Below are 14991 nucleotides of genomic sequence, written 5' to 3'. Positions count from 1 at the left end.
ATGATGAAAACTGCTAATATTTTTCCTATAGTTCCCCATTGACTTACTGACAAAAATTGCTAATGTTCTTCCTGTAGTTCCCGATCTATTTGAGCACGAGCATTAAGCTCCTAAAATCCTAACAGATAATTAGCCAAGGAAAATATTCTGAACTTCTTTTTATCAGGGACTCAAGAGTATGAAAAAACGAACTGTTATAATTTCAAAATTACTGTTTGTGAAGAAATCAAAACAAAACAAATCCTCATCATCTTTGCATCACCTATTAGCAAGTGATTTTCCATGAAAATGACACAATTTCCTTTGTTTGTCTTGTATTTTTCACGTATATAGATAAGCTTTTTCTATTTTGTCTTTATGCTATAAAAATGTGAAAATCCTCATAGAACCAAGAATGGAGGAGTGAAGGACGCGATAACTGAATACAGTTCAGGAAGATGCATCAGCTCTCCTATCTCATCTTTGTAGGCTAAACCGATTTTTTTGTTATTTTGGGCTTTTGCCAGAGATGTTGAACGGAGAATTCAGTTAGGTCCCCCTTGGGTTCACAGTAGAGAATGGCTCAAGACAGTTTAAACTGATAATATCATAAGATGTAGAGTTATAGGGAAAGGGGAAAAGCTGTAATACTTAGGCTCACTGCATAAAAAGGAGCAACCAAAGACTGGACATGGAAACCACATTGCCACAGACCTCAGCACATCCAGACATTAGCCCAGGAAGCTGAGACTTGTCTGATTTGCTGGTAGTGATGACTTGTTGCAGTGGAGATAGCAAAACAGATGAACAAAAAACCAGCTGAACTTGGATGAACTGTGAAAACAACCAAGAAATGCAGCAAAGAAGTTTGACCAGATGACCGTTTCCTAAGATACATGATGTTCCTGAGAATAATTTTGAAGTTTTAAAGAATAATTGAAAAACCCCACAAAGTTAAATTTTCCATATTCTGTCCCCTCTCTCCAAATAGTTCTAGCAGAAGATAGAATGAGGGGACTGCAGTCACTGCAGTTTCAGATTTTTAACACTATGGTAACATTTAAGAGAAATGGATCTTGAATAACCTTGAAGTAAAGGTGCTGAGATCTTTCACTTTCCTCCCTGACCAGTAGAGATTTGATAGCGGTTTCTGTGCAGAGTCAATGAAAATGAACTAAGTTTTGGCACATAAAAACAAATTTTCAGCCCCCTCTCATCAAACATAAATTTAAAAAAGTTTAAAAAAGCTTATTTATCAATTTCAACTTTATAAACTTGCATTAGCTTCAATTTACTACAAGGAATAGTTTAAAGGAAAAAATCTTTCAAGGAAGCACTGATAAAAGCATTAACTGAGTGATGTCATACAAAAAATGTAAAGAGAACTGAAAGGTGAAGTAAAATGTGGACAGTAACTGCTTTCTGCATTTACAATTCACTTCTATATTTGTGTTCTAGACATACAGGCCAAAAAAACAGAAGTGTTTTCCTTATATCAATGACCTTTACCCACACAATCACAGGTCAGACCTAAGTTTGATTCCCTTGTGAATATTCTCAACACAACCTTCCTTTGTCAGTCTGCAGAACAGTGGAATTTTTTCACCTCACACCTTCACCTCCAAACTTGAGTACTTTTGTGGCGATGGCTGTCTGTTTGACTTGCAGTGCACAACTACAAGTACGCAGCTCTGTCTTTTTCCATTTATAATACGAGAGAAAGCCACCGAAGCAGTAACCCTGTGAAAAGAAAATCAACAGCTAAATAAAACAGTGTAAAAAGTAACTCACCTCTCACTAGCAATTAGACACAATACAGGAGACAGAACATCCAGAGTTGTTCTATGTACAAGCTCTATGGCTAAAAAAAAAAATCAGAGAAAACTGTTTTTGATGGACTAAAAGTACCAGAGGCACAAAAACTGTTTACAAGCAAAAAGTTTTTAGTACTATCATTTTGAAAAGAAAATACTAGTTTTGTGACTGTTGATGGTCTGTGTATGTTGCTCCCTCTAGTGTAAAAATATAAAACCACAACCAACAAACATTCAAGAAACTCACTGAGTTTGGTTACAAGTACAAATTCATTTTTTTTAAACAGGTCACTCGATCCTCACTTTCCCCCTAAATAACTATTTCCCACATTTTAACACAACAGAAAAGTTTTAACTTCATTTCAGCTTCTGATACAGGACACTCAAGTTATGATCGGGAAATAATTTTATCAGAATGGAGAAATGAACATGCAAATCTACACCCTGCATTCACAGCTGTAATGCCCCCCCCCCCCCCCCAATCCTTAAGATACAATGTGCTGTTCCTCTTTATTAATGGTGTCATGGAACAACTTGATCTACAATGTAGCGAAGCACATTTCAACATTCATCCATCCAACTACTACACCTAGTTAGGCCCCAGCATTTGGAAATAAAGTAGTTCTGCAGCTTGGACTTTCTTTCCTAACTAAGTATGAAATATCCCTTAAAAACCACACAGGTCATTTTGAAGACTGATGAGTCTGCTAAATTATTTTACCAGTTTCATCAAAAGAATAAGCAGCGTGATTCGTTAGGATGCTTAGCAGTCTTCTTTTAATCAGTGAACGTTTCCAGCTCAGAATTCCCTTCAGTGCTTACAGACACCTGCAAGATCAAGGCAACAAATTTACCTCCTCCAAAAACCGATGGAGTTGTCACTGAAGATAAAAGCCAGAAAATGAAACTTCAAAGTAGGAGCAAAATTCAAACTAAAGCTTTCACTGCAGACGTGATTAAACACCTTGTTACAAAACAATGAAATAATGAAATTAATGCTCTGTTTTTGTTTTCAAGTAAGGGCCTCCTTTTTCCCCTCCAATGTTGCTACCATTGGAAGCATCTGGGAACTTGGAAAGCTTTCTAATGCATAATTTTGCAACTGTATTCTTCAGGTTTTGGGTTGGTTTTTTTTTTACTGGGACTTCATAGCTTACATGTATCAAAATTCTTATTACACAGGCACTGAAGCATCATCATCTTCCTACTTCTACTGTAACTGTAATTTCAGCTTTCCAAGGTCTGACAATTTAAAGAAAAAAGTTCTCTACTTCCCAGAATGAGGCCGTAAATCATTATCCAATTTCACACACAGCAAATCTGAGTATATTTGGTAGAACAAGTCCAAGATACAACCTGACGCAGGCTATGTTTTTGATGACTTTAACAAGCAGTCCTACCAGATCACAAGCAGTTTTACTGTCTCAATATTGCACAAATTAAGCTCCATTCCCTTCGAAGATGAGCACAGTTATACTGCAGATGCTTGAGAAGTCATTATATAGAAGTCCTATTTAAGGCAAACAACCAAATTTTTATTTATCTACCCAATGCGGCTGTTGTTTCTGTCATAGCAGCAGACCTCAATGATGGTCTTTATAGGATATCTGCCATCATCACTCCCCCTAAAGCTGTGCTGTCAAGACTGAGAAAACCATTCAGTTGATCATTTGTGTAATTTATTTAAATGATCTTTGTAATTACTAGAGTCCAAAATAGGCAACTGGTCCCAGCTACTGCAGCATAACTAGCACTACCTACCATGCAGAGGATTCAGTAAGGACGACGCTGCATGCCACAGCAAGAAAACAATCAGGTTCTTGAAGCAGCCCCTCTGCAGCAACTTAGTCATGGAGTAAGAAAACGGGCACTACAGCAAAGTCTCAGGGGCTAAATTCAGGACAAAATTAACAGTTGAGAAAGAAATTTTATTTCAAGCTTCTAAGGGGGTATTACAAACAATAGAGAATAAAAACATTAAAAACTATTTCAAAAGTAATCGTCCCTTTAAAATAAAGATTCAAGCAGGTTTAACAATGAAGTATGCTATTCAATGAAGTTTTAAAAAAAGATTTAAAAAGTATTGGTTTTGCTGTATTTGCTAATCCTTTATAAAAAAGCTGAGCATAAATACTTCGTGCATTCATATGCATTATTTGGTGTTTCATATTATATAACTTGGTACAGTATTTAAGATACCACTGCAAGAGAGTTCAAACACAGTGCATTTATAAATAATGGAGTCATTATAAATCACATTGCAAACATACCTTGCCAATTTCATTGTTACAAATTCAGTATCTTAGTGAAGGTAGGAATAAAGTAGCTACAACAATCAATATCTTGACTTTATTTTTTTTTCTTTTTAATATAAAAATGCAGTTCTGGAAACCCACCCTCCTTCTTCCCCCTGCCCAAACATAATGCTTTACTTCTTAAAAATAAAAATAAAGTACTAATTCTATATACATCACATGTACCATACAAAAATGTATCCAAAGTTTCTATTGCTACCAAAGTGTTCTAAATTAAAAGTTACATAAATCCCCTCATTGGAACAAAAGGATTACAAGTTACAAAAAAATCAAATTACACACAAACCATCAAGTTATTTTATACAATTTCCAATACATTTTTCTCCCAAAGCAAGTTGTCTTCTCATGTGCCTGTATAAAAATGCATATCAATATATTTGTCAATTTTATTTTTCATTATAAAGCAAATGAATACATTTTCTACAATAAATAAAACACAGGGAGGCACACATATCAACAAAATTAAATCAATGGGAGATAAATGGGATATGGTTTTGAAAGAAATAATGTGCTTGTAGGCTTTAAGCCAGGTTTGTTTAAAACAAAAACAATCTTAAAAGTTATTTTGGGCAACAATGGAGTGTTTTTGGTGATTTGCAAGTGATGTACATAGTATAACTTTTTTCTTGATGTCTCTCTCACAAAGTACCCTCCAAAATAATGCAACTTCCTTTCTTAAAATACATATTTGTAATCGTAAATTTACATCAATCTTAAATATGTGGTACTTTGTGCAAAGAGCAACGATTTACACAAACATTCAGAAGTCTTTTTCAGAAGCTACAGACCAACGAGGAAATTATACAAGCAGCACCATACTGTATGATTAGGCAAACATATATGTGATGCCATTTTGATATTAGGCTTTAAGATCCACTAAACACCTCAAGCTGGAAGATGGTGCTTCAGTAACTTAACCTCAGAAAATTAAAAAAAAAAAAAAAAGGTAAAAAGCATGGAAACAAAAACCAACTCCCTCCCCAGCAAAATTATAAAAGGAATTAAAGACCTAATTCTAAAATCAGAATAACTTAAGTGTTGAATATACATTTATGTACAATTATGAACACTATGAACAAGACATTTTAACGGGTTTAGTGGAAAATCCTCCAAACTACAACATGACAAAATCATTAATCAATATGGCAATGGTGATTTAGAAGAATTGCTCAACTATTTCAAGTTTGCAGAACTCAGCCACTGAATCAACAATTAAGGGGTTGTATCTTCAATACATTCTTTTAGACAAAGAGGTTCATTAGTAGATTTCAAGTCTATGTGGTATTTTTCATGCCTTGGTAGAATCTGCTAGTCAATATCACTGAAGTCACTGACTGGTTCTCCGTGGACTCTACTCAGGTGATTCATAGCACGATCAAAAGCAATTCTTACTGCTTTTCGTATGCCTGAGTTACGGCCTTCCATCATTTTTAACTTGTCTATAGTCTCATCTATCCCAAGGGGAACCATTTTGGATTTGGGAAGCCACTGCCTGCAAGAAAGGTAAAATAAGCATGTTAAACTTAGAATAAAATCAAGAAGTTTATCCAGAAACATTAGAGCTGTTATACTGTGTTTCTCATATAGCACATTAGATTTACTATCTTAAATAAAGTGACAAAATTTTTTAATATAATAATTACTTGCCTTAAGTATTTCCAGAACAGGAAATATTAAGAAAGCCTCTTCCAGAAAACAAAGAACACGTTCAAATTCAATGACACTTATTTAATAGATGAAATTAAGTATCAACAGAAAAAACAATCATGAAATATTGATATACTTTAGTTTAAAAATAGGCAGCAGCAACTACTGTGGCTCAAGATTCACTTGACACAGTATTGTTTCTCTTCATTTTTTCATTTCCATTATTATAAGCAATCTGCAGACAATTAATTTCTGCCCTACATTTAAGTCATCTTAATTTGGTCCTTACGGGTGAATCTAAACCGTCAAGGAAGATCTGCTTAGTACGCTTTTACCCTGCAGTCTGAAATCCCACTAACTCTGTAGTGAGAGTATTTTTTCGTTTTAAGCTCCATGAATATAATTATAACTCCATGCCCCACAATTAAGGAGATGCAGCTCTACACGCCACTCTTCTAGTTAAAGGAAAAGCACTCAAATATTTAATTAAAGAAGTATAAAGTAAACGTACTTCGTTTCCATAAATATTTATCATAATCCTCTTTTCTTAAGCTATAGATATTAAGGAAAGCAAAAATCTGGTAAACTAATGAATATCTTTTAAATATATTACTGTAGTCTGCAATCCCAACCCTGGAAATGCCAGAAGCCATGCTTGTTTAAAAACTTCAGTTCTGGAGTCCATTTGGAACTGATCAACTGCAAATCAGACAGTGAAGCATTTGATATAGAACACTGTCTTCAAAGTTGTTTTTTACCTGAATAAAATCGTCTCTTATTTTTTATTAAATCACTCTAAACTACAACCTTGCTGTACTAAGCACACGTGATAAAACAAAACAAACAAACAAACAAAAAAAGAGTCACTACAAGGACACAAACGGAACAGTAAAGTATAGTAGTATCAGCGACCAGCATGATAAGCAGCAGTGTTTTAATACAGATCAGAGCAAAGTTTTAAGGAGGTATTTTCAACAGAAAGCTTGCCAAATCCTCCAGATGCAAGCGGCAAAAGTGAAGAAACAAATATGACTATTTGGAAAAGTAAACCATAGTTGACAGAAGCCGAAATCACAGACTGAAGATGACATATATACCCTGTAAGCAAATGAAAATCATAGATATGGGTTCAGGAGAAAAAGATACAAAACATAGAGTGATGAGTGCCAAAAAAACTGGAATACAAGAACTGCTAGCAAAAGACCTGGGGGGCAGGGAAGAGGGTAAAGAGGCTATGAAAAATATTTAGCCTCTGACGTTCATCTATGCAGAGTATCTTCTAGAGATAGCTTTGTTTAACATATGCAAGATTTAGGACCATTTGCATATAGTGATCAATCAGAAAGTTTAAACAGTAGAGAACTCCCAAGTTCAAGAAGCAATCACAGCAATTACTAAGAAAGTGGCTAGAGAGCGCGCACATTACACTTGTGATACCAATGAGAGAAAAATGAAAAACAGAATACTGAATAAGTTTAAATTTGGATGTACTCCATGAAGGAAGGCAGAAGAATGTAGGACCTCATGGAATCCTGTGCAAACAAACAAAGAAGATCATGAAGAAGTTAAGAAAAACAATCAAGGAACAGAGAGAGCAAGCCAAAGAATGGTGATTTTGCCAAAGGATCTATGGAACAAAAAAGTGAACACCCGTTCTAAATTTCAGGCAAGAAGTTATTTAGGTGATAGTGTGATGAGACAAGAGAGTGAGGAGAACGGCAGCACTTCTAGAAATCACATTTAATCAGCTAAAGAGGAAAATGGTACCTGTATCTGTAAGGAAATTCAAGAGCAAAACTGAGATATAAAAAAATCTAAAGCTAGCCTGACCTGTGTAGAAATACGAAGAGAACAGGTATTAAGAAGAACGCAGGAAAAAACCCAAACATATAACTGGATGAAAAGAAGAAAGAGAGGTAGATTAAAAAGTTCCGTATGTGATGGAAAGGAAAAAAAAAAAAAGCTGCACCAAACAAAAATACACACACAAAAAAAAAAAAGACGAAAAAGAAAGTGCTACTGGAAAGGCAAGAGGATGCTGTATATGAGATTATCCCTTCAGGCTCTACACAGCATACTTCTGACACTGAAAGAAATGGAAAAGTTTGGGAAGGTTTCAAGAAAATCTTTAAAGGCCCACAAACTTCAAATGACCCTGTAAATAAAGCATGTAACTAGAGAGGTAAGAAATTTGAAGAAAATGCACTTGAACAGGCTGTAGGGGAAAAGCGTTGTCATTTGTCAAGCAATGACCAAGGCTGATACACATAAACACTTACAGTTGTTACCTTTAAAATATCTGTTTAGCCAAAGAAGCAGTTTTATCAGATCAGTAAATGAAATGGACTTGAAATCAAACCAAAAGACCATTTAACAACTCATATTATTTTCTTTCGGATTGACCATAAATAAGTATCTTTCAGTGATGATACACCTTTGTCCAAGAACAAGACTCAAATAAGAAATTTTATCATTATAGTTGATACTTCCACAGGAAGGAGATAATGTTTCAATTTTCTTTTAGACTAATGGTACAGGGTTTTAAAAAAATGTAAGTCATTGCATCAAACAATACATTTCCAATAACATACCAACTTCTTCTATTGTCAAAAAATAGTACTAAGAACAGTTTCTCATCTGATTTGGTCTGCATTTGTTCTCCAATTTTCAGTACATCCAGAGGTGGCACTGGTATAGTAACACCATTGTGATGGCCAGCAACACGAGGCATCTTCGGGTCAATAATCTATAAAAGAGAAGAAAGTACAATTCCTGTTTTCTAAAACAGCATCATTTATTTTAGGGAAGTATTACAAATAAAGTTAATGGTTAAAGAATCATAATCTGAACAGCCACTGTGTATACATTAGCTTTGTGTTACACATTTGTGTAACTTCTTGACACAAGCTGAACAGGCATAGTGGAAGCACTTTGTTAAATTTAACTGAGGAAACTACCTCTAAAGCTATTTCAGTCCCTTAAAGTGAAATTTGAATTTCACTTAGTACAACTTTGCTGACTTACAAGCAGGTTTTGGAATGAGAAAGTTCAACCAGGATTTCTAAAAGCAACTCGTTGTTACTGGCCTCAAAGTTTGGGGTTTGAACTTCTAATACCTTAATGAAACAAACTAAGTTATAAACTTTTGCACCCCATGACAAAATCTGAAGCCAAACATCCTCTAAATAAGCAAACCCAACTTAAAAAAAGAAAGTTATCTTGCATGCCAAATCAAATGACCTGTTTTCAGCAAAACAAAAAGCTACAGGCACAGACTCTTTCTAAGCAAAGGCTGGGGGAGATGGGAAGATGCTGCTAACACTGAACTAATCAAGCTGATAGAAAAACTCCTTCGTAGGCAGATAACAGCATGATCAAATACTCAGCTTTGACCAAAGAGGGGTTATGTTGCTCCATGTCTGTTGCACAGATCTCCTAGCCTACAAACTCCTGTTGTTTTTCTAGCATCACACTGGCATCAGTCCTAAGCCACAGTGAACTGATTATGGGAACTAAATCAACAGAAAGCTAACTCGGTGTGGAGTTTGTAGATATCAGAACATTCTTCTCTTGACTGAGGTTTAATTCTTCAGCCGGTTCATCACACACTCAGAGGAACACCAGTGCGAACATAAAGGAGCAGGCAGAAAAGGAACCCTTCGGTCATCATCAGCTTAAATTTAACACTGAAGTGCTAACACCACTCAAGAGAAAATCAAATCACTCAATTTTCAGCATCTAACCTAGGATTGTTCAGGGGACCCACTGAGGACACTTGAATTCAAGTGCTCTGAATCTCATCTCCACAGATTTTAATGGGACTCTGTATGATTAAATTTCTTGATTTCTCCAACACACATATATTAAACCAGCCATGATTGTCCAGTCTATTACATAAATCAAGCCATAGTGTATGAACTGTTTCAATAACCCCAAATGCCTGAAGCCAAACACTTTATCAATAACATTTGCTCTGCATGCTTTAAGAACTGTGTGTATCTGTCCTAAAATAACACAAGCACAACAGATTTTAAGTTTCCAGTACATCATTCAGAACAGGATATAATCAATTTATTCCAACACTTAATTTTTTTGGTACTTTAATCAACTGCAGAATCAGAGTATTTTTATATTCATTTTGCAGCAGAAAATATCGTCTGGTTCCACCACTAACAAGACAACTGTCAAATGCATATTCAGTTGATTCTTGAAACAACAAAACATATTGCAGAAACAAAGACTACCTACAGTTACTGCACATTTCCAATGATGGGACAGCGTAGGAGAGATTATTGAATCAACATCTGATATTGCAGTAGTTTTACAAACTGGAAGCGTGGCAAAGAGAGGGCAGAATAACCTGCCTTTTTTCAACCTGAATGAGAATTTATCAATTATCTTCGATATTTTCAGACCAGGAACCGCATCACTATGTACTGATAGGAAGCTGCGTACTTACCAGAGCTGGGTAAGAGGGATATCCACTGCATTTGGCCCATACTACTTTTAGAGGCTCAAGAACAGATGTTGCTGCATCAGTTGATATCCACATACTGCTATGACCAACTTCTAAGAACAAATAATAATTAAATATAAAATTAATGTTGAAGAATTAAACCTCAGATTAATCTTCTGCAGCCTTTGTTTCTTCATCAATATCTCATCATCATTAGAAACCAAATATTAATACCACCTTTCACGTACATAACAATAAAAAGCAGGCAATATTCATAACAGCTCTGTAAATATTGTAATCCAAGCCTACAGGAAAGATTAAGGTTTTAGACACTTCTAGAAACAGCATATCTTAAAACACTTTATTTTTCAGAAAGTTTTCCAAATTCTAGTAGTCCATTCTCATTGAAAAAGCTCAAAAGAAAGCACAAAACTATGGTACTCCAAAATAACCAGTTTCTTTTGAAACTACAATGACAATCCTGTCAAAGAGGTAATGTTTTTGAAGATGCAAGTTGCACCTATGTTTCCAATGTGCTGGATATAATACAGTAGGATTAGCACCTGGTAATTTACAGCACTTGTCTGGTATATCTTTCTATTTTTACACATAAGTTCTGATCTGCATTTCGATTTCTATTTATTTATTTTGAGTTGGCTCTCTTGGTCTTTCTACCCAGCTCTTCCCTATAAAAAGATTCAACAAGACCAACAGGGTTCAAGGAAGCAGCTGCAGTAGCATCTTTTTCCTTCTCAGGAGGAAGCATAACAGAAAACTGAGTTTTCTGAGTTACTGCTTGCTTCTACCAAAATCCTTTGTTGTTGGTTCTCTCTTTCTCACCACTGGATGGAAGCATGAGACAAGTTTAAGCCCTTCAATCATCAAGATTGCCCCCCGCAGGGATACAAGTCAAGAGACTGTGCAGAAGACAGTCGGCTATACCCTCAAGATGGAACTCGGGGTGGAAAAAGTAGGATGAAGGCAACGAAAGTTCACAATCTGTAAAGATGCAGAGGCACTTCTTGTATGGGCAAACATAGTACCAAAATAGAGTTCAAGAGGTTGTAGCTATACTTTTCTTTTAGCAGCAAGTCAATATTTGATAGAAGTAACTCTCTACTTGCCAAAATAAAATTTACTCCTCAATTCTTCACAATCTGCTTCCATCTAGAATGGGCAACACTCACTTATAATGAAATGTGGCATGCAGATATGTTCCATCACAACATCACAAAAAGTAGCGGGAAAAAACAGTGGTTTCAAATCTTGTTAGAGTAGAAATAGCAAGGAAAAAGGGTTAAGGCGATTACAAAAAAAAAAAGAGGTCAATCATTCTCCACAATATGTTCTACGTCCATTTTCAGCCATAGGCATCACAATGATTACACCCATCAATCAATGCAAAACTGCCTCCTATCGTAAGTACAGTTTCACAACATACTGTACCAGAGGTTCTTAAGACAGTATCTCCTAAATAGAAACAAGATATTCCTTGGACCTAAAGACAGCATAACTGTAAGTACCATGCTTTTTCCTAAAGCATACATACTCTGTCAATGAGAACTCTTTTGACACGTTTTGCCAAGAATGAAAGGAAAAGCCTTTAAGTTTCTTCATAAAATCTGGGATTTTACTAATAAAAGTAAATCATAGTAAAATTCCAGTTATGCAGAGTGTAAGCAGGTGTCTGCACTTCACTCCTACTTATTTCCACTTCTTGATCTGCTGAAGTAACAGAGCACAGAAGTCAGTCAAAAGACCTCAAATTAGACAGACTATATAGTAATACACAAAGTAATGTTGTGTAATGTCGTTTGTTCCTCCTTTTAGGCAGCTGCAGAACTTCTCTGAGAACAGAGACAGAATTAAGAGAGACCATGAAGAGTCCTCAAAAAACAGATACAGGAATTCTAAGTGGAATATATTAAATATAAGACTACCCAGGACAGACTAAGAAAAGCAAATGGAAAAGGTTAAGTCTTGTATAAGAGGTTACCATACAGATAAAGACACTAAACCCAAGAGTAATGAAGCAATAGCTGAGAACACATTAGCTGCAAGAAGGAAAACCAAAACTGATACAAGTGGAGGAAAGAACAGACTAAAGCAAACAGAGTCAGATAAAAGCACTAGAAAACCATGAAAGAGTCCTGGACAAGGATACCCAGGATGATGAGGAGAAAAGTTGTTAAAGTCAGAAACTAAAGACAGGCCTGCTAGATACTGCAAGGCCTAACTTCAGTTTGGGAACACTGCTTTACACAAACGCATTTCTACTTAAGGAAGAGATGACCTACTTAAATCTTGTAAAGCAATTAAAATATTGGAAGAAGTAGAAAACATATCAACAACACAGTTATTTTTTAAAAAATGGTATCTTGCTATCCTCTACATTCCTAGAAACTTCCACTTCTTTCCAATTTCAGTTTTTCCTGAATCAAAGCAGACTATGTCCTATCCTGTCCCGTCAACATGTTTATGCAGAACAGTGTACAAGAGTAAGCCCTAAACCAAAAAGCTCAACAAAGAAAAAAAACTGATAGAAGCACACGGAGTTCTTCAGGCCAAATTTCTTGTATTAGAGTTAGTTTGAGCACTTAAAATACCATTTATTATTAAAAAAAAAAAACAAACCAACAACACAAAATTGGGTACTATTCTCTTGAAAGTCTCTCTCGTCAAAGTCTTTACAGAAATCAGTATTTTCTGCAAAGCTATCAACACCAGTTTTAGAACACTTGATGTATTTCAGCAGCAAAAATAAGACTGCTAGAAGCTGTCAAATAAATTGATAAAATTATAGTTTTACAATATGAAGAACACAATTATATATAGTTACCAGCTGCAATTCTCGCTGCTTTGGCATAGTTTCCATTTTCAATGCATGATATCAATTCACTTCGGTCTTCCAGTGTGTGTCTTCGTATAAGTGCAGGTTTACCTTTACCACACTTCGGTAGGCTGAAACTATGGAAGTATTAATATTAAAACCATTACTTGAAAATGAACATTGTTCACTATAAATCAAGACTTTGAAAAAGAATTTAAAAGTCATCAGTACACAGTGAAATCAGAGCAGGAAGTTCTAACAAATTCTACGTAATAAACGTGAACAACAATATAAAAAGCCAAACCCCCAGATTATTTTCATGCACAGAATTGCCTGGTTATCTGCAAAAGACAAAGAGTAAACAACTGCACCTCAACTGCTGTACAGGTAATACGTGCACAACTGAGAGAAGCTGCTTTGTCTCCACTGTTACAGTGGATACTGGACAAATAAAAACATGTTCCCTCTACTCCAGCAGCTCCACTACACAGGAAATACAACTATTTTCTCATTAATTTTTCACTGCAAATTTAAGGCTTTCAGTTGTGGAATGTGTATACACAAAATGGGAAATCTGTTCTCCGCACACTTGAGACTTCTTTAAGAGATCACAGAATCTGGACAGCAGTATGGGGTCCAATGTGGGTCACAAGCAGTACAGAAAATCGATAATTCAGTCTCAAGCATCTATTTCAAGTGCAGTTTTACCTTGAGTTACACAGAAGACTGTTACTAGATGAAATACTAGATTCTGATGCACAGCGACGACGAGGTTCAACTTTTCTTCCCGGAGTATCATCTAATGCTCTCTCTTTACTTCCATCTCCAAAACCATTTGACAGACCTATAGCATAACACAAAAATAAACTGCATCAAACCGGAAACTGCACCATTTTCATTAAAAACTTTGTGTTTGTGCTCAAAGAATATGAACATTTCATTTTAAAACACACTATTACAAATATGAGGCTCCTGTAGTCCGGATTTTAAAGATCAGGTGAAAACTGTAATATGGTAAATGCCAAATCGAATATCGTATCAGCGTTTTTATACAACGTCTCCAACTATTAAGAGCATCAGGCTGCAGAAGCTGGGTAGAAATAAACACCTTCCCCCCCATCCTTCTACCCTCCACCCCTGTTACAAACCAGGCAGGCTTACCAAGTCAACACAAGACTCTTTTAAATACAATGGTACAAACATAACTCAAGAAACACTGAAAATTCTTTTTAAAACATTGGAAGAGCTGTAGGGATTTCCCTCCCTATGCCATCCAGTTCTTCGTCAAAGTCTTTCCATTACAGCAAATGCAGACTGACATTATCATGTCTGCTTTCTGTGAACAACAATCAATAGTACGTGGATCATTATTTTTCACTCTCCTTCCCCTAGTACAAGTATGTATACACGCAAGGATATAATTTTAATTTCATAGCTGTAATAAAACTTAAAAATGCTTTTATATCACAAGCTACTGATTTGACAGGCTGCCACCAGTTGTGCTCTAGGTTTGCTAATTCACAAACAATATGGTTCTTATTAAGCCATCTTATTTCATTAAAGAGGCAAATTACAGAGGTTTAAGATAGCATTCTGAAGACTCTTCCAACACAGGGGTGGGTGGGGGTGAGGAATAAAAAAAGAAAGAATCCAAAACGGACTTGAAAGTACCAACAGAACTGAACTGGCTACAGACAATGGTACCAGCCTGCCATCAGTTACTGCAAGCTCTAGACTGCAAAGAGGAAAAAAAAATTTAACACAAATTCAATTCTGAACGGACTGATTCCCTTAAAATAAATTAAAGTTTTTACATAAAGTATATGACGAGCATGTTTCTTACAATGCAAGAAAGAGCTACGCACCCCAGCCAGCCTATTATCAGAGGTCATTAGATCTTTTTTCAGACATAGTCAAACAAGCTTACCTAACTTTAAGTGCCTCTCCATA

General features: G+C 35.7%; 1 protein-coding gene across 10 annotated transcripts in view; it reads right to left on the bottom strand.

Moving 5' to 3' along the window:
- Positions 1-3213: 3213 nt before the first annotated feature.
- BRD1 (bromodomain containing 1) overlaps positions 3214-14991 on the bottom strand; it is a 68420-nt gene continuing 56642 nt past the window's right edge. For 4 of the 10 annotated variants that reach the window (XM_054052358.1, XM_054052366.1, XM_054052382.1 and 1 more), the window contains 5 exons: positions 13750-13885; positions 13051-13178; positions 10215-10324; positions 8347-8501; positions 3219-5600 (listed from right to left, as the gene is read on the bottom strand). In XM_054052358.1, the coding sequence (XP_053908333.1) occupies positions 5417-5600; positions 8347-8501; positions 10215-10324; positions 13051-13178; positions 13750-13885 (713 nt within the window). In that variant the 3' untranslated portion in view covers positions 3219-5416. Of the gene's footprint in view, positions 5601-8346; positions 8502-10214; positions 10325-13050; positions 13179-13749; positions 13886-14991 lie in introns of all 10 variants that reach the window. The other 6 variants (XM_054052375.1, XM_054052397.1, XM_054052408.1 and 3 more) reach the window with 4 other exon arrangements.

This window comes from Cuculus canorus, chromosome 1, assembly GCF_017976375.1.
Source record: "Cuculus canorus isolate bCucCan1 chromosome 1, bCucCan1.pri, whole genome shotgun sequence".
Taxonomy (NCBI): domain Eukaryota; kingdom Metazoa; phylum Chordata; class Aves; order Cuculiformes; family Cuculidae; genus Cuculus; species Cuculus canorus.
Note: the sequence above shows the minus strand (reverse complement) of the source record. Positions and strands in the feature narration are given on the sequence as shown.